This window comes from Hylobates moloch, unplaced genomic scaffold, assembly GCF_009828535.3.
Source record: "Hylobates moloch isolate HMO894 unplaced genomic scaffold, HMol_V3 SCAFFOLD_2, whole genome shotgun sequence".
NCBI lineage: Eukaryota > Metazoa > Chordata > Mammalia > Primates > Hylobatidae > Hylobates > Hylobates moloch.
The window spans coordinates 118379430-118401064 of record NW_026652277.1 but is presented as its reverse complement, the minus strand read 5'-3'; the positions used below and the strand labels follow the sequence as shown (position 1 = coordinate 118401064).

Here is a 21635-nt window from a genome sequence, read left to right as displayed (position 1 = left end):
TCACTAGAAAGTTATGGTAGTTTACAGATTTTTAGAGAACTAAAAATAACATCAGATATATAAAGCAAAAACTGAAATTCAATTAAAATTATAGCCCAACTAAATTAGTCATGTTAGGAGACTTTAACACATCAAAAAGATAAGTATTTCATAAAAAAGAGGATTTAAATAATAATATCCTTGAATTTGTATCTATCGTATCTTTGTACATATGTCCCTAACAAAATATCATTACTTACAAACACTAGTGGAAGATTTGTTTTGAAAAATTTACCATGAAGTAGACCCCAAAGAACATCTCAACATAGAGATCATAAGGCTGCATTCTCATTGTGTAATATCATAAAACCAGAAATAAACAATAAAAGGGATGGCAAAAAATTTAACTGCTTGGGATTATAAAACTTTTATTCTAGTAAAAGATGAAATCAAAACAAAAGGTATAGACCACAGCTATACAAAAATACAAATGTAATGTAATAAGACAATGAATTTAAACCAAAGCACAATTCTAAGGAATATTTATATCTTTACAGACCTAATAGAAAATGTGAATGCTTAAAATAAGCATTTATCTTAAAAAACTAGATAAAGAACAATAGCAAAATGTAAATATAAGAAAGAAATTTATAAAAATAAAAGTTGGAATTAATAAAGTTGTAAATAAAACTCTGCATTGATAATATTTATTGGGTGTCTACTGTATTTGAAATGCTGTTTCTGGAGCTTAACTCATTTAGTACTGTTATGATCCCCATTTTATAAATAAAGGAAGCACAGGGAGAATAAGCAACTTGCTCCCAATAGCACAGCTCCCAAGTGACAGAGGCAACACTGGGATTCCATCCCATTCTCCATCACTGTGCTCATTGTCGGGTCCACATTCCCTGTCCACTTCTCTTTTCAGTGCTATGCTGAACAGTGGGTTATTTATGGAAACTCTGCCATACTCATTCAAATGACCCTTTTTTTTGATGCCCCCCAATAAACAAACTGTCAGTTTTAATATATAAACCTTCTTCACATCTAGATAAAAGTGGAAAAATGTGCCTAAGTAAATTTTGACAATTTATATATTTTACTTAACTGTAGTCAAGCTCTGCCACCTTCTTTTTTGATTGACTCTTTTTTTAAATAATGCTGCTATAAATATTTGTGAGATTTTGTGTGAACATAAATTTTTTTTAAAAAAATTTTAACTGATAATTATATTATGGTGTACAATGTACTGTTTCGAAACATGTATACATTGTGAAATGAACAAATCAGGCTAATTAACATCGATCACTTCACATGCTTATCATTTCTTTGTAGCAAGAACATCTACTCTTTTTAGTAATTTTGAAATACACAATACATTATTATTAACGATAGTTACCATGCTGTGCAATGCATCACCAGAACTTATTCCTTCTGTCTAACCGAAACTTTATGCCGTTTGACCAACTCCCCCTTTGCTTGCATGGCTTTCCCAACCCGTATGGCCTCTGATAACTGACATTCTACCCACTACTTCTATGAGTTTGACTTTTTTAGATTCCACATATAAGTGAGATCATACAGTATTTGTCTTTCTGTACTACCTACCTTATTTCAATGGCATAGTGCCCTCTAGATTCCTCCCCCTCTAGATTCATCCATGTTGTTGCTAATGTAGAATTTCCTTCTTTTTTAAGTATTCCATTGTGTATATATACACCATGTTTTTCAAATCCATTTGAATATCCATTGATGAGCACTTATATTGTTTCCATATCTTGGCTACTGTGAATAATGCTGCAGTGAACATAGGAGTGCAGACGTCTCTTCAACATACTGATTTCAATTCCTTTGGGTGTATACCCAGAACTGGGATTGCTGGATCATATGCTAGATCTATTTTTAGATTTTTAGGAACTTCCATACTGTTTTCCAGAGGCTGTGCTAATGTACATTCTCAGCAACCATGTGCAAGGATTCCCTTTTCTTCACATTCTTGTGATTGGCCGTCACTTGTATCTTTTTATTATTGTCAGTGTTAAAATCACTTTTCCCAAAACCTGGAAGCAAACCAAGCCACAGGAAACTGGTAAATTTTTCCCACTTATTTTTAGATCTGATAAAATTTTTTAAAATGCTAAAGTAATTGTCTCTAATGAAACACTTATGTATAGTTTTAATTTTTCCTTAATAATCCTTATCATCTAGTACCATGAATTGAGATTTGACTTTTCTTGGGAAGGAAGAATATGTATGCATGCTTGTTCATCTGCATGTGTGTAACAAAGAGACTGAGGTTTACTTAACAATAGAAAAGAAAGACCATTTTTATAATACAGTCATATACAGGTAAAGAAATACAACCTCATATTCCAGCTCCCTTCAGTTAATCATACTACTATAAAGTCCTCACCACAGCACACCAAAAGTAAAACTTGTGTTGACAAGGATTTCAACCACTGTTCCTGAGTTGGTCACTATATGTCTATTTACAATCTTGTGTGTGTGTGTATATTATGTATATGTGCAAATATATATGCATATAAAGATAATTATGTTTATATATGTAAACACACACATATATATATAAAACGTACACACACACACGTTAACTTGTTCAAATGAATATAAACACATGTACTGGTGCTTTCATAAAATATAATATATTCCAAATTGAGTTCTGGATTCAATTTGTATGTTCAGTTTTACTCTGTTTTCCCCTGAGAAAGCTTTTAAATGTATCTGAGGCAAAAATGTTGTGGTAGTTTCAGCTGTTCCTGCAACCACTTTCGCTATTTGTGTCATTATTATTGCTGCATAATCTGAACATAAAATAACATGGTGCTGTAACAAATGACTTCCCACTACTGACAGTTATAGCAGCAGCATTTCAATACTGATGAAAAATTTCCCAGCAAGATATCTGGCCAGGTTTACATAAACCAAACAGGAAATGGCTGCCACTATTCACATTAAATCCAAACCGTTTGGTGTAACTTTATTTTGTTTTACATTAATATAAAACCTCTTTCATTCTCAACTGGTGAAATTTCATCAGTATTAAGATTCGAAAAAGTAACTTGAGATTTCATATGTAGTATTCTTGTTTGTCCTTTGATAAGATCTTTTAAAGATAATTTTTGAAAAGTTTTTTAGTTTTTGATTCTTTAAATTTTATGAATTTTGTAAATTTTTATGATAAGGAGAGGTTTGTTATGACTTTTTCCCAATGGACTGCTAATAGAAGTTAGCTTGTGTAGCCCATGTGCTAGATGCTGTCAGTATCAAACTGCCTTTGACTTTCACACCTCTCAGGGGACTAGTAATTGTTGTGTTCAAACAGCCTGTAATTGTGATCCTGCTGGCTTTCTCAGTACGCTTCTGGCTATTAGAATCATTAAACAACTCAGCACCTGTTAACAGCATTGTAAATATTCAACCCTGCTTGTGTGCAGGTTGAGTCCAATATAGGGAAGTCTTACAGAGCTCAGTCTCATAAATTAGAGCTTCTGACAAGTCAATTATTGTGAAACTGGGTTTCTCTGTGAAATAAATGAAATAGCATGCTGACAAAAAGGTAGGCTGTCTGTTTATGGCAGAGAGAAGATAATGACTTGATGATTCAATGCAGTGAACATGAAACTACATTTTATCCTTTACCCATAATTAAACAGTTGTGAAATGTTTGTGTTTAAATAACCAGTAAATTAAAAATGTTGTACTGTGGAGAGTGCAACATGAAAACAGACCTTTTTGCTTAGCTGTTGCATGCTTTTTCAAGTTAGTAAAGTGATTATTAAAATTAATGATATGTAATGTTTTAAGCTAAATGCTTATAATTGTTCAGGCTAGAAGTTGCACAGTAACTAAAAAAAGTTCACCTCATAGAAGTTAAGGCTATATTATGCTACTAATGGAGAGCATATAAATCTGTACTCTATTCCTTATTCACAGAAAAATTCAAAATATATTAACTCCCAAAATTTTACGTAACCTAAAAATCTTCATTTACATTTAAATTATCTTATAGTGTCTCACAAATTGTATATCTAATTAAGATGTAACAATATCTTACTTTTATAAGGATTTGAAAATATTTTAAATGACTTTAGAATCTCAGTCCAAATATTGATGAAGAATAGTATTTGGTAAAGATCAGTGAAGTTCAATTTACTTGAATTGAATTTTGTATTTCTTCTGTTATGCAAGTCAATAAGAATGTTGGTGACCACATTTAGAAAAAAAGAACTGTGTTAAGAATAAATAACAATGAAACATTTATGTTTTCTGCATGAAAAAATGTGAACTTTTAGCAAGTTAGATTATAAATAATATTTTAGTGGCATCATCATATAATTTATTGTAATCTCAGAAACATCATTTAGGTTGATTTTTTCTTTGGCAACTTACTTTAAATGTTTAAGAAATATTTACCCTGACTATATTTTATCTGGATGAAAACCACAAATTTGTCTTTAAAAAGTCCCAATAGGCTTAAATAAACCGACTTTAGAAGGGATGTTAATCCATTGAAATATACCTTGTAAATACGGTAAACAAAATAAAGCAAATACAGTAAATAAAATAAGATAAATATTTAAAAGAACCTGTAATTTTTTCAAGGAAAGTTTTTTTCATTGATAGTTTTAAATATTATTTGTAAGTGTACTAAATTTATTCATTAAAGCATAAAAATGGTAAAGTTGACATCCCAATTATATATAGGACAACGGCTTATGGTAATCCGTAACAGGATCCATTCGTTTTCAAATGACCTAGTAAACGTATAGATAAAAATAGAATTTTAATTTTTTTGTATTTCACAGTAATAGTTTCAAAATATCTTCTTTCTGTAATGTCAGTTGCATAAAGAATTGTTTGTTCCAGGATCAAGGCAGACAGTTTGGTTTAAAAAAAGAATAGTTTGATTCTTACTCTACAAATTGCACTACTTAGTATCCTGGGCACATTTTGACTAGTGTTTTGGATTTAGAAATAACTTTATCAGCTATGTATTAGTCCTGACAGCTAAAAATAGTATTGGAAAATTTATAGGCTTAGCAAGCCAAAAGAATGTGAAATACAAAGTAAGCACTTATATTGTAGAAAGTTTGACTGATGAGGCCAGGCATGGTGGCTCACGCTTGTAATCCCAGCACTTTGGGAGGCCGAGGCGGGCGGATCACGAGGTCAGGAGATCGAGACCGTGGTGAAACCCCGTCTCTACTAAAAATACAAAAAATTAGCCGGGCATGGTGGCGGACGCCTGTAGTCCCAGCTACTCGGAGAGGCTGAGGCAGGAGAATGGTGTGAACCCGGGAGGCGGAGCTTGTAGTGAGCCGAGGTCGCGCCACTGCACTCCAGCCTGGGTGACAGAGCGAGACTCCATCTCCAAAAAAAAAAAAAAAAAAAAAAAAAAGAAAGTTTGACTGATTGATGAATTTCGTTTCGTTTCTTGGAAAACAATGAAAGAGAAAAAATATTTTAAAACTTTGGAATAACTTTGGAGATTTGTATCTTTTACATGGCTTGAATGTCCAGAATTTTTATTTTCATCTCTAAAGCAGAAGACATTATTCTAACTACTCCTCCTTAGTCATTTTCCAAAAGAAAAGAAATATTTTCTAATGGTTAATAATTTTGGTTTTTCACTTCCATATATGCTTAGACATAAATTTGAACATTTTGTTTAAATTAATGACAGCACTAGGTTCAGTACTTATTTATCTCTTAATTAATATTGCTTTATTTTGATCCATGCCACGAGCTTTTCTAGAAAAAGCAATAACTTTTTGATAGATCAAAATTAAAGTAACTATTCCTTTTTAATGGAAGTAATTTTCCCAAATAAATTCCAATAGTCTCTTACTATAATAATTTTTATGTAATAGGGCCTCTCATATTTGGGTGTACCTAGCCATTTGCACTAACTTTTCTTTCTAATGAAAATATGTCCTGACATTATTAGTCCTGCTTTGTGTATTTTTAAATAATTTTTTTATAATTTACTGACCCCAAGTCTCTTCCTTTGAAGAATGAAAAATATCACAAAAATTGTCATCTAGATAGTGTTCTCTATTGCTCTCAAGTTGTGGCTTTCTTTAGTCCTCTCCCATTTGAAATTGTTAGCACCCTTTTCCCAGACTATGAATATTCCCTTCCTAGTCCTGTACAGATGTAAAACCATCATGATGGGGTCTTAGGGATGAGAACCTGTTCTCTAAGACCACTTTCCACTGCCATTCTTTGATGTGGATGGGGAAAAGGGAGGTAGGGCATATAAATTACCCATGCTGACTAGGATATAGGGTTCACCTAGTAGGAATTAGGGAACTGCCAAGATTATGGGTGTAGTCCCTTGCTCTTCAGGTCTGTTTCCAGGCACAGATCCCTAGTGGCCATAGGGTTTTGCCAAGAACTTCTCGGTGTTGCAGGGATGCACATTCACGTGAAATGTATGTCTTTAGGCTTTTTGCTTGGAAAATATACAGAGCTGGACTTATGTATTTTTCCTGTATTGAGACTTGGTTAGAATGCTTTATTTTTACCCTGATGATGTCCCTTCTAGTCATTAGGATGACATTTATTCCCTAAGCACTAGGGTAACAATAATTGACTAAATTGCCTAAAAGAACTCATCTACCACCCAAGATTAATATTTCTGTGAGTTTTGTGACGTTACTGAGGATAGGTTTTATAATAAAAGGGGATTATATTTATATATATTCTGTGAAACTGAGGTGACAGTTTTAGTAGAAAATGTCTTGAAACAAATAATAATAACCTTGCTTGTTTTCTAGCTACTACAATTTGGGTGATGTGAGCCATGATTCTGTGAACAAGTTTCTGTCCCATCTGATTGAGAAGTCCCTGATTGAATTGGAACTTTCCTACTGTATTGAAATTGGAGAGGTACGACTTAGTCATGTGCATTCTAATTGAAAAGGTTGCCCAGCTTTTTGACAGGTCTTTTGCTTCTAATACTATCAAAATTTTTAACAAAGAAAGCACCTGTCTGAATTATTAATTTTATAAAGATATGTACTTCATCGTACTCTTCATTTGTTATTCTTCTGAAATAGGATAATCGCAGCATTGAACCTCTAACTTATGGCCGAATTGCCTCCTATTACTATTTGAAGCATCAAACAGTTAAAATGTTCAAGGACCGCTTGAAGCCTGAATGCAGTACTGAAGAATTGCTTTCAATTCTAAGTGTGAGTTTTTCATACATTTCATATCTTCTCTTTTAATTTAGGGCTTAAAGTTTTGCCACCTAGTTTGTCTTGAAATTTAACAGAAACCATTTATAAAGCCCTTTCCTCTGTCAAACAAAGCAACACATCTAGACTAAGATGCCCATAGATAAGGTGACCACATAATTTATCATCCAAACTTGGATCCTTCTGAGCGTGGAATGAGGCCCTATTAATATTTAAGCCAGGACAGTAGATGTAAACTGGACTGTCCTGAGCAAGGTAAGTCATCACCCTATCCTTAAATATAATAGCCTCTTTGAATTATGATTGAAAGCTTTTCATATTACTTTTTTGGATAGTTCCTATTGAATACTTATCTGTGATGCTACTGAAGTTTCTTTCATAAGCATCCACACAATTAAGTTCTTAGAATTAATGTCAGGACAGCTGTTTATCCCCCATCCCCACAAACATCCTTACCAAAAAAATGACCACAGATATATCACATGGTAAGAAACTATACTGTGTTCATTTTTCCTTTTTTTGCCAAATAGCTAAGAAATTAATATTAGAAGCATCTTGTCCACCTTTCCTTCTACATAATGTACCCTTCTGGCTTTTTTCCCTTTGTTGATTTTAAGTGTAATAATTTACCACAAAACTTTGTTAACACATTAGTTAGGATATTCATATATTCTGACTGTTATCTTAATCCTTCAGATGTGTTGGTGCTTTTTAAAAAAGTTAAGAACAATTGGACCATTCTGTGTTTAAAGTCCTTCTCTTATAAATTCATTGACTCTATGGTAGTTCACTTAGTAACTTTTTTCCTTCCTCTCCTATTGCTTTATCATTCTCAATAAGCTTCAATATCCCATTCACAGTTTTTCAATTTCTCAGTTTTTTCCCCTCCAGTAAACTAGTTTGTAAATTTTGTGCCCAGCATAGTGCCATGTACATTTTGGTGAGTTCGAAAATATTTATTAATGAATTGATGAAAATATTTATTAATGAACAGATGGAAGGATAGGTAGATCCTGTAATAATCAGTTTTCTATTGTTTGCTCTGTAGAAAAGAATAGAGGACTAAAGTATATAAAGCAGCTACCGAAAAATATTATTTTAAGAAATTAAAAATTTATTTCTGGTGGAAGAGTACAAAATATAAAGATTTTTTTAGATCCTTAAGAATGAGATTTATATCAGCTCCTAGCCAAAGATTCATAAAAATAGGATTTCTCTGGGGAAGAGACTGTTAGCACAGGGAGCAAAATAATGGTTAATAAATTTGGGCATGCCTCTTAAATTAGTATCTGTTAGAATTAAGAATATAACTTATTTCATATTTATCTAATCTCATATTTAAGCATATTTTTCCGCCTTGGAAACATGTATGATAACAGCTAACACCTTTGAGCAGTTTTTATGAGCTAGACATTAAGAACTTTAATAAACTAATTTAATCCTCACAACAACCACTTATTTGATATTAATAACATCCCATCATTATTCCCATTTTAAAGATTAACCATCTTGTCCAAAGTGAGTGGTTTGCAGTCTAGCACCAGAGTATGGGCCCTGAAACCGTCCTACTATACTGCCTCTCAAGTCATACACATACACACACATGCACACAATTAGGTGGAAGGCACTGAGGTGGGAGGTACAAAGTAACTTAAAACTAGATACACGCTGTAAAGGAAGTTTGTGAAAATCGTATGCCTACTACATTCTATACCCCTGTTTACTCCACTAAAAAAGCCAAAAAAAAAAAAAAAACCCTTACAATCCCAGGGGAATTAAATGTTTGTTTTAGTCTTCTCTTTGAAAAGGTATTGATCACAAAAGGTCTGTTCCCATCCTGTGAGCAGCCTGTTCTTTCTGGCATTACACTATATAAAACCAGTTATGCTGGTATATTTTTGTTAAAATAAAGTCAGTTCTCCTGTTAATAACTAAATAAATGGGACCATCTGAAAATATGTGTAAGGAAAGCTATGTAATGGAATATTTACATAGATACGATTTGATCTACCCCATAAAAATTTCCACAGCAAGAATATCTTCTTCTCCCATGGTGTTTAGTCCAAGGAACACTCAGCTTGCGCTAGATATTGTCTCAGTCTGTATTATCTCAATGAGGGTTCATTCTGAATGAAGAGCCATAGGACTCACATTCACAAGGAGATATGTAGGTATCACACTGTTTTCTTAATTTCTTGCCTAGGAATTATTCTTTGTTCACTAACGAACACTATGTGTAGCTACCAGCAAAATGCTAAATAATACAGCAAGATTGTATAATTATGGTGTAATTTCTAGAAATCCTTCTTCTTCTTAAGTTTCTTTAAATGACTTTTTTTTTTTAACCATGAAAAGACTACCAAATGACTCACAGAACTCAGTATACTCCCTACTCTTGCCTCCAAAAATGCATATTAATCTCATTGTGGTTTTAAAATAAGGAGAAAGTAGTAGTCAGACCGAAGCTGTAGGGAGCAGGATGATAATAGCATAAGAAGATGAGGAAAGCTGTGGGGATAACGTTAGTGTTTCAAACATCTGTTTCTATTATCATTGCTTTCGTTATTATAATACTTAAGAAAGTCATATTATGTTTTTGTACAATTCACTCATATAACATTTGTTGTTAATGCTTCCTTTTACTAAGATACATTCATTGATGTTTCTAAAGTCATTTTTAAACTTTAGTTTTTAAATTTTTAGTATTTCTGATAACATTACAACTGAAAAACTTGTATTCTTTTGAGTATTACTTTGAACTTACCATAATATTTTCTTAAATTTTATTAGTGAATAAAGTTTTATTTCTTAAGCTACCCATTACATTTGTCTTTTGGTTTTCCGGATTTTGGGGTATTAATAACGTATAGAAATTAGGTTCATTAAGATTTTTATTTTGGGTCCTCTGAATATGTTGCAGTGTGATGATTGTGGGCACAAAAAAAAACAAGCTAGAAGGTAATCATAAATTGGAAAAAAAGAATATTAAAACATCTATTCACTCTTACCAAACATTTCTAAATATATAAACCCATTATTTCTCTTCAATTATCATCAAAACACAGTTTCAAGTGATGATCTCTTGATTGTATCTAGTCCTAACTGATGGTATCTTCTTTTGGACCTTTTCTTCCTTTAGAGAATATAAGTATTTATAATCTTGAACTGAGCTATATGATTTTCTCTTTTTAAAAAAATGAGTTAGAATTCTTACCCTTTATGTAGTCATTTTGAATATTACTATTAACTTTTCTGAAATAAGAATTAGAATTTCCAGAATACAAAATCAATGTACACACATCGGTAGAATTTCTATACACCAACAACATTCAAGCTGAGAGCCAAGTCAAGAATGCAATCCCATTCACAATAGCAACAAAAAGAATAAAATGCCTAGAAATACGACTGACCAAAGAGATGAAAAATCTCTATAATGAGAATTACAAAACACTGCTCAAAAAAATCAGAATTGACACAAACAAATGGAAAGACATTTCATATTCATGGATAGGAAGAATCAATATTGTTAAAATGGCCATACTGCCCAAAGCAATTCATACATTCAGTGCTATCTCTAACAAACTACCAATGACATTCTTCACAGAATTAGGAAAGACTATTCAAACTTTATATGGACCCAAAAAAGAGCTTGAATAGCCAAGGCAATCCTAAACAAAAGGAACCAAGCTGGAGATATCATGTTACCTAACTTCAAACTATACTACAAGGCTACAGTAACCAAAACAGCATGGTGCTAGCACAAAAACAGACATAGATGAATGGAACAGAATAGAGAGCCCAGAAGTGAAGCCAAACACCTACAACCATCCAATTGTTAACAAAAAAAAAAATGCGAAAAAGACTCCCTATTCAATAAATGATGCTGGGATAATTGCCTAGCCAAATGCAGAAGATTGAACTAGGACCCCTTCCTTACCCGTATACAAAAGTCAACTCAAGATGGATTGAAGACTTGAATGTGAAACCTAAAACCTCAAAAACTCTGGAAGATAACCTAGGAAATACCATTCTGGACATAGGCCCTGGCAAAGATTTCATGAAAAAGATGCCAAAAGCAGTTGCAACAAAAACAAAAGTTGACAAATGAGACCACATTAAACTGAAGAGCTTCTGCATAATAAAGCAAACTATCAGTAGAATAAACAGACAGCCTACAGAATGGGAGAAAATTATTTGCAAACTATTCCTCTGACAAAGGTCTGATATTCAGAAACTATAAGGAACTTAAACAAATTAACAAGCAAAAAAAAAAAACAAACAACCCCATTAAAAAGCGGGCAAAGGACATGAACAGATACTTTTCAAAAGAAGATATACATGTGGCCAACAAGCATATGAAAAAATGTTCAATGTCACTAATCATTAGAAAAATGCAAACCAAAACCACAATGAGATACCATCTCACACCAGTCAGAATGACTATTATTTTAAAAGTCAAAAAATAACAGATGCTGGTGAGGATGCAGAGAAAAGGCATCATTTATACACTGCTAGTAGAAATGTAAATCAGCCATTGTGGAAAGCAGTGTGGCGATTTCTCAAAATATGTTGCTGGTAGAAATGTAAATTAGTTCAGCCATTGTGGAAAGCAGTGTGTTGATTTCTCAAAGAACTTAAAACAGAACTACCATTTGACCCAGCAATCCATTATTGGGTATATACCCAAAGGAATAAAAATTGTTCTGCCAGAAAGACACATGCACACATATTTTTATTGCAGTGCTATTCACAATTTCAAAGTTATGGAATCAACCTAAATGCCCATCAACAGTAGACTGGATAAAGAAAATGTGGTACATACACACCATGGAAAACTATGCAGCCATAAAAAAAGAATGAAATCATATTCTTTGCAGAAACATGGTTGGAGTTGGAGGCCATAATCCTACGTGAAACACAGGGATAGAAAACCAAATGCCACATATTCTCACTTATAAATGGGAGCTAAACATTGAGAACACATGGACACGAAGAAGGGAACAACAGACACAAGGGCCTACTTGAATGTGGAGGCTGGGAGGAGGGAGAGGATCAAAAAACTACCTATTGAGTACTATGCTTATTACCTGGGTGACAAAATAATCTGTACCCCAAACCACCACAACACACAATTTACCTGTGTAACAAACTTGGTCATGTACCTGAACCTAAAATTAAAGTTTAATTAATTAATTACTTAATTGATTAGCAGAAGATTTTCAGGATTGGTAAAAATTCTATATGTTATGTCTGTTTATACCTTATCCTCTGAATTCTCGCCTTTTATGTTCTTTTCTTTATATGCAGAATGGTTGGGGTCAGCCTGGTAGTTTTCAGAATGCTATTATATTGACAATATCACCCTTTGACCAAAGAATGGAGACAACAGACAGTTTCTGAGTTTGCAGATGAAACTGAATTCTTCCAAATAGTATAGAGCTAAGCTAAAGGAAATTGTCTAAAGAAATATTTTAAGAATATATTGCAGTGTGCCTATCTTGGATAGCACACTTTAAGTATTACTCTCCATTTTTTCATACTCAATTTTGTTGTTCACTATTCTACCCATAGACTATATATTGATTCATCAAAAATATATTTATTGTGTGTCTACAATGTGTAAGGCACTTTCTAAGGGCAAGATACAGAAGAATGGACATTAGTGACAAACTTCCTATGTGTATGTGTGAGAGTGTGTGTGTGTGTATGTGTATGTGTGTGGGTGGGTGTGTGTGTGTGTGTTCACACACAGATAAATTATGGGCAATGGTAGCAAACCGTGAAAGACACTTGCACTTTGGTGTTGCTACTGACTGAAGTCAGCAGCTCAGTGTGACGCTCTAAGGATGACAGCAGATGTTGCCCATTATCAAAAAGAATATCTAAAAACAAAACAGGAAATAGTATTCTGTCCTTTATGTTAATCGTCCGTATGGAGAAGACTTGCTATATACATTTCCGGTGGCCTCAGATCAAAAGGACATCAGAGAGAAAGTCTGAATGTGTCCAAAGTGAGCTACTCGAATGTTAGAAGACATGTGATTAGAGCACTTTGGTCTAGAGAGGCAAAGGCTTTGAATCAATGGGACCAAAATTGAAATCATGAATAGAGGCGCTCTTTGGATCTTGAAAACAGTAACTTTTTCACAGTTAGTAGGAGGCTCCATCTGATTTATTACTTCAATTCACAGATATAATATAGGCCAAAAATTTATAGATTCCAAAAGAGATGGGATAAATTTATTAAAAGTTACTAAAGAACTAAAATAGAAAATGGAATTGTGCTTGTCATATTTGGTGTGATAGGTGGTTTTTTTTACAACGTAGGGATCAGGATTGGACCTGCCTGGCATTTGCATGTATTTTTTTCTGGGGAGCTCTAGATACTTTAGGAATATTTTTATTCTTTGGAGTATTGTGGGCTTTTTTTTTTTAATGTGGCAGTCTGTTAATACTTGCAGATACTAATTCCTGTTGATTATTATTCCATTATATGAAACTACTCCAGTCAACAGTGAGAAGGAAAATACACTTCCACTCATTTTTTTTTTCTCCTGTAACATCTCTTTTGAGACTTCTATTTTTATTTATTCTTAGTTCCTAGAAGCTGAACTGTTTCTGGCTTGTGTTTTTAGATATCGTCGTCTTTAAATGATAGTAAAATATTCTAGTCTGGGTGTAAAGCAAAGATTCTATCGAAACTATTTCTCTTCACTAATCTCCTTCTACAATAGAAACCCATTTATTTTAATCCCGTCTTTTCCATACAGCCATTAAAAAATAATAATTACTTTTTATTGAGAACCCATTACATGCTAGGCAGTTTATATACATTATTTATAAGCATCAAATAACCCTTCAAGTTAAGTGTTAATATATAAATAATGAAATTAAATTTTAATCTCATTAAGTTGTTACAGGTTCTATAGAAGGTAGCTCCTTAGAAGATTTTTTCTTATACCTTATTTCCTCTTAGACATATTCTATCTTAATCCTATTATTTCATTCCAGCTGTAAAAAAATTTTAAAGCATTGACATGTAAGATATATACTTTTAAAAAATAAAGAACCAGAGTTACTTTTAAAGTTATTTATGACCTTGTAACTAGAATTATAAGTATTAAATACAGATCTTAATTACTAATGAAATAATTATTTCAGCATTTTTTTTATTGAAGACATTATTTTAAGTTTCAAACAATCTGATGCTATTTTGGAAAACATTAGGTATTTTATAAGAACCCTTGCCAAGTTTTTTCTAACACCATGAATTAGTAAGCTTCATAATTAAGGCAGCTGCTTCACACCTCTACTGTTAACCAGTGACATTACATCTGTCTTGCTCCATTGATGCCCTCCTCCTAGTTATTGAAGCAGTTAGCAGTTTTGGCAACAGGGATTACATGGCATGGAGTAAGTAGTCTAATTAGATATAAGTAAAAATCCTGAGGGAAAAGGACATTTTGAAAGTAATTTGAAGAATCTCTTAATGATGTTGGCACTGAAATCCGAAGTCCAGAGTAGAAAGTGCCTGTCATCGTGGCAAACTAGGATCATGATCTGGTATGTTCAGTGGACTTTTAGAAGGTAGTCTATTTTAAAACCGGAATAGAAATGAAAAGCTTCAAAGTTAGGGAAAATTTTTTTGAACAGATTTTTCAGAATATGCTGCTATAATATTGACAATTTTGAAAGAAAGCAAAATATGCCCCAAATGTCTTATGTCTCAATAATTTTCAATTAATTTGTATAACATACACTGGGTTGTTATGGTTCTTATGACAACATGAAATGAGATTTTATTTATATATCAAATATTTAATTAAAAGTAGTGAAATTCTTATTTTCACACAAGCTTGGATATTGACTAAAAGAATGAGCTTCATGTCCAAATGTAAATAGAACTATGCCAAATTTAGAAAAGTACCAGAACAATAGGATTTTTATGTGTCAATAAATGTCTAGGTTTAGCAGTTCTCTGTACTGTTCTCTTTAAAAGCATGCTGATTCTTTGCTCTGCCTGTATATAGAACATTTTCAGTAATATAACATTTTTAATACTTGAATTTTATCGTGTTTGAGGCACAACTACAAATTGTTTTGTAGGAAAAATTGCAAAAATATCTTTCTCAGATATATAAGGTTGAAAAAATAAGCAAGAATGTTTTTATAAGGGAGAAATTTAAAACTAAATAAAAAGGACAAGCCAGTTATGAATAGCATTGGTGGGGGACCCAGCATGTAAAAAAAAATTAAAGAGTTTGTTAAAGGAAAAATGAAAGAAAGGAAGGTTAACTGAATAACAGTGAACACCACCAACCTCATGGCCTTCCATTTCCAAATAACCTCCTGACAATCACAGGATCCCATCTGCTACTCTTTATCTTCTTAGTGGGGAAACCTAATGGGATATCTTCCAGGGTTTGCGAGAAGAGCTTCCTTAACCCTCAGGCTGGGGAGCTGCCTGGCATCTTTTGGAGAGGCACAGATGGCAACTGTCTTGAAAAAAGGTATCTTTCTACTTCTCTTGGTCTCTTTCCCTTGAGACCTTCCATGTTGTCCATTATTTCTTAACTTCTAACTTTCTGCACTTATAAGCTTTCTTTAACACAGAGAAATGAAATATTTTCCTAATAGAAGTCTTCAATCTCAAATGTATCTATTGTGATTTAGTAGATTATAGGTTTTTAAGCTGTTATGTTCCGACAAGCATAAAATATATTTGTAATACTATCTAGAATTTGTCCTGTTTTAAATTTTCATTCTTTTTTTTTTCTTAATTACTTTTCATTTCCTAAACTGTCCCACAGATTAAGGACTGTCAATTACCAGGATTCCAAAGGTTGGTGATTAAATAGGAAATGAGTTTAGATTTAGGAATGAGTTTTAGTTATTCAAGAAATGTGTTTAGATAACAAAATATATTTATTTTATTATATACTAGTTTAACTGTCTCATTAAAATAGAAAATGGCCCAACCTTGCCCAAGATGACACAACTACTATGGAAAAATAATATAAAAACTCAGCTCCCAACAGGGAAAGGGCAGTGTTAGAATTTATATCTCCCGGCAACCTTTTGAATGTCCTGTCTCTTTTCCCATTTGTGTTTTGTACTTCTCTTTTTTCCTTCTTTTTACATCTTATTTTGCTCTTTTATCTAAATTTACAAAGTAAGGTACATAAAAAGGTTGCACCCATAAACTTCTCTGCCAAAGCTATCTGTAAAAGATACTTTTAGCTTGTCATTTATTAAAATTTGCTATGCATTCTATCCAATAGTCAGTGCACTTGGGGGAATACCAAAGAAACAGAAGATAGATCCATATTTTTTAAGGAGATTTATACTAGAGCCCTAAAAGCTTAATGAAAACAAAGGGATAAGCTTGTATCTAGCTCTGTGTGCCACTGCTGCTCAATATAGCTTTATCTAAGCATGGCAAGTGTTTAGTTCTACCTTCAGCATTCAAGGCAAAAAGAGTTGCTGACATTGTTCTCCCCCAAAGAGTTACCAGCCTGTCCTATGGGCAAGATTGGAACACCAAGCTCCCGGGGGCATATAAGAACATTTACAAAGGGTACTCCAAGTAAACATTTTTAAATTGCAAACATAATCTTGATTGGGTTTATATAAGTTAAGTCATATTTATAAAACTTCCATGGTATTTTACTTTCCAGAGAACCTTATTAGGAATTACTTGGCAAAATAAATTATTATTAATCTGGTTTCGAACATTTTTTAATTATCGGTAGTAAGTCTCTGCTTAGTGATATAATAACTGAATTGTCGTTACACATGCAATCATGTTGGAGAAATAAAAATAACACTGAAGCATATTATCTTACTGAAAATAAAATGTCTTCCCCAAATTTTAACCACCTCTCACTCTACTTTGAGTAAGTAGAGCATTGTTCAGATTTTTTAAATAAGTGGAAAATATGGAAACTTTAATATTGAATTAAGAATATTAAAATCTAATTTTCATATGCTAGACATTGGCTTCTGCTTAAATGTTTCTAATTTCATCCCAATAAAGTTTAAGTATTCTAAAATCGTTAGGGTCTCTTTGGTCCAGCAGGTGGGGCAATTCAGAAATCAATATGACCTCCTTCCTCCATGAATTGTGATTAGAACTGTTTCCAAAAGATTCATGATTCATGTCCCAGATGTCTTCTCAGTACAAATAATACCAAAATGCTGTTTAAACTAAAAATCATATCATCCTACTTTTTATCCTCAGAAAGCAGCCCTGTAGGTAAATAGGAGTGATCATTTCCAATATTTAAGGCCATGTGAATATGTTTCAGTATCATTTTTATGTAACAGAGAAAAAGAAAAATTAAGCATACCAACATTCAATCCAACCCACTATATGCAGAGTCCTACAATATTATGTTATTTTGGAAACATAGAATTTTAAAAGGAAAAAATAATCATAGAAAGTACCCCTTCATGCTGAGGCACAGACAGCGTTTTAGGTTAGCTAAAATGCCAGACCTTTTATTTATGTAACAATGTTTCATTCCAGATGTAAAAAAAATTTAAAGCATTGACACGTAAGATATATACTTTTAAAAAATAAAGAACCAGAGTTACTTTTAAAATTATGTATGACCTTGTAACTAGAATTGTAAGTATTACATACAGATCTTAATTACTAACAAAATAATTATTTCAGCATTTTTTTGTTCATTCACTATGTACTTTAAAAAACAACAGCAACAATAATAACAACAACTATGTTAACACAGATTAGGACAAAAATTTTTGTAAATTATTTTTTATGAAGTATATCCTAATGTGTTTAAAAACAAATCATTATGTTTATCTCCTTGCTTTATTGAATCCTATTTTATATATAATACTACTTTTATAAGTTTTTAAAATTGAAAACAGGACAGTTACCCTTTCTTAGTTTGTTTGTTATTTCTGCCAGTATTTCCCTATGCCCTATTCCCTTTTCATTGATTGTTATCAGACCACCAGTAGTCCTCATACCTTAGCTATTATTTAGCCTGTCTTGGTGCATTCAGGCTGCTACAAACAAAAATACCATAGAATGGATAGCTTTAATAACAGATATTTATTTCTCACAGTTCTAGAGGCTATGAAGTCCCAAATCAAGGAATCAGCAGATTCAGTGTTTGGTGAGGGCCTTTCTCCTGGTGCATACATGGCCATTTTCTAGTTGTGCCCTCACATGGCAGAAGTGGTGAGAGATTTCTCTGGAGTCTCCTTTATAAGGGCACTAACCCCATTCATGAGAGTTCTGCTTTCATGACCTAATCACCCCTTCCCCAAAGCTCCCGCTTCCAAACACCATCACACTGGGAATTCAGGTTTAACATATTAATGGGGGGATACAAATATTCAATTTATAGCATCATCTATATAGAGATTTATATCTCCTGATCATTTTCTCACGAGTCTTGTAAGAGTCAATAGTCCATGTGCAGAAAGATTCCAGAGCTATATCTTTTGTGATATCACCACTATTTGTGTATATTGCCACATCACATTAACTTTTCATATTATAATATTACATTATAAAAGAGTTTCTGCCTGTGGGTGATAACTCTAGCTTTCACTGACTCCCATATTCCACGAAGTTACAAACAAAGCTGCTGTGAAGAAAATTTTGCATATTAGCTCATCTATCATCTAGTCAGTTCACTAAAGTTATAATTCTGATCATGTAAGCTTAGTTATTATGAGCCTGAGTTCTGAAATCAAACCTGAACAGTTTCAAATACTATCTCTGCCACTTTCTAGACCTTGGACAATGGTACTTACCCACTGAGCCTCAGTTTCCTCATGAGGTTGTTGGAATGATTGCATTAGTTTATATAGGTGAAGTGCATAGAACAATTCTTTGCTTATTTGCAATGATCAGTAAATATTAGCTATTATTTAATAATAATATTTATTGACCACGTATTATATTCCAGCCATGGGGGATACAGCAGAAAACCAAGCTAATGGTTCCAGCACTCATGGACCTTATAGTTATAGTGGAGTTGGTCAAGAATAAACACACATGTAATTTCAGGTGAATATAAGTGAGATATGGGGAAAATGTGGTAATAATCAGAAGATAATTAGAGGATGCTGTTATTAATAGGATAGTTTGTGATGGTAAAGGAAAGCCATTCTGAGAAGATGATATTTGAACAAAGAACTGAATAACATGAAGGAACAAGTCATGAGAAAGCCTTGGGGAAGAAATCCCGGGCAGAGGGAAAAGCAAATGCAAAGGAAGCAGGAGCTGCTTGGAAATTTCAAAGAATAGCAGAAAAGCCAGTATGCTTAAAGTGGAGTGCACACTGAGAGGGCCTAGGAGGCAGAGGTGACATCATCTAGGTTCATAGTAAGGAGTGTTGATTTTATCGTAAGTGTTCAGAGGAGCCGTTGGTGGGATTTTGATCCGATAAGTGATGTGATGTTATTGATAGTGAAAAAGACCATTCTAGCTTTTTTATAGAGAACTGGCTGTTGCAGAAAGTCCACATGAGAGAAGATGGTGGCTTGGATAGAGTGGTTAGAGGTTGAAATGGTGAGTAGTAGGCAGACTCAGGATGTTTTAAAGGTTGAGCCAACAGGAATTAATCATTGATTGATTGTAAGTAAAGAATGCAAGATGCTACCTAGGTTTGGGCCTGAACAATTTGGTGAGAGAGAATACCGTTAATTGAGGTGAAAAGCAATGAATAAAGAGCAGGGTGTGTTTGTCTTGGGGAATGGGGGGACTGTGACAGGCATATGGATTATTTTCCAAGTTTCGAAGTCATGGAATTGGTTGAGATCATCTAGGCAGTCAGTATTGAGCAGAGGTCTAAAGGTTGAGCTCTGAGAACACTAGCATGTAGACGTTGGGGAGAGAAGGAGGGGAAGGTGTGACAACAAAGAAAACTAGGAGTGAGGAACAATAAGCAAAAAGGAAAACATCCAGTAGAGTGCATTGTCCTGGAAACCAGGTGGAAAACTGTATCTCAAGAAGGGGATGGTCTCAAGAAACTAGGTGTCAAAGGAACATAGCCCAAAATAATATGACAAACCCACAGCCAACATCATGCTGAACAGAAACTGGAATCATTCCCCTTGAGAACTGGAAAGAGGCAAGGATGCCCATTCTCACCATTCCTATTTAACACAGTACTGGAAGTGGTAGCCAGAGCAATCAGGCAAGAGAAAGAAATAAAAGGCATCCAAACAAGAAAAGAAGAAGTCAAACTGTTCTCTTTGGTGGTAATATGATTATATACGTAGAAAACCCTAAAGACTTCACCAAAAGAATATTAAAACCAACAAACGATTTTAGCAAGGTTCCAGGATACAAACTCAGTGTACAAAAATCAGTAACATTTCTCTACACCAATAATGTTCAATCTGAAAGCCAAATAAAGAATGAAATCCTATTTACAATAGCCACAACAAAATTAAATACCTAGGAATACATCTAACCAAGGAGGTGAAAGGTCTCTATGAGGAGGACTTCAAAATACTGTTAAAAGATAACATAGATAACACAAACAAGTGGAAAAACATTCCATACTCATAGATTGCAAAAATCAGTATCATTAAAATAGCCATATGACCCAAAGCAATCTACAGATTTAATGCTATTCCTGTCAAACTACCAATGTCATTTTTCACAGAATTGGGAAAACCTATTTTAAAATTCATGTAGAACCAAAAAAGAGGACAAATAGTCAAAGCAATTCTAAGCAAAAAGAACAAAGCCAGAGGCATCACATTACCTGACCTCAAACTATGTTAAAAGGTTACAGTAACTGGCCAGGCACGGTGGCTCAGGCCTGTAATCCCAGCACTTTGGGAGGCTGAGACGGGCGGATCACGACGTCAGGAGATTGAGACCATCCTGGCTAACACAGTGAAACCCCGTCTCTACTAAAAAAATACAAAAAATTAGCCTGGCGTTGTGGCGGGGGCCTGTAGTTCCAGCTACTCGGGAGGCTGAGGCAGGAGAATGGTGTGAACCCGGGAGGCGGAGCTTGCAGTGAGCCGAGATCATGCCACTGCCCTCCAGCCTGGGTGATAGAGCACGACTCTGTCTCAAAAAAATAATAATAATAAATAAAAAAAGATTACAGTAACCAAAACAGCATGGTACTCATAACAAAACAGACACATAAACCTGTGGAACAGAATAGAGAGCCCAGAAATAAAGCCACACACCTACAGTCACCCGATCTTCAAGAAGGTCAACAAAAATAAGCAATGCAGAAAGGACTCCCTATTCAATAAACTTCTAGCCCATATGCAGAAGAATGACACTGGACTCCTACCTTTCACCATATACAAAAAATTAGCTCAAGGTGGATTAAAGATTTAAATTTAAGACCTCAAACTATAAGAATCCTAGAAGAAAACCTAGGGAACACTATTCTGGACATCAGCCTTAAAAAATAATTT

The 21635-nt window shown here is 33.7% G+C and overlaps 1 protein-coding gene across 2 annotated transcripts in view; it reads left to right on the top strand.

The window, feature by feature from the left end:
• ASCC3 (activating signal cointegrator 1 complex subunit 3) overlaps window positions 1-21635 on the top strand; it is a 390213-nt gene that overhangs the window by 297330 nt on the left and 71248 nt on the right. For both annotated transcript variants that reach the window (XM_032155721.2, XM_032155702.2), the window contains exons 35-36: window positions 6780-6891; window positions 7062-7196. In XM_032155721.2, coding sequence (XP_032011612.1) covers window positions 6780-6891; window positions 7062-7196 — 247 coding nt within the window. The remainder of the gene's footprint in view (window positions 1-6779; window positions 6892-7061; window positions 7197-21635) is intronic.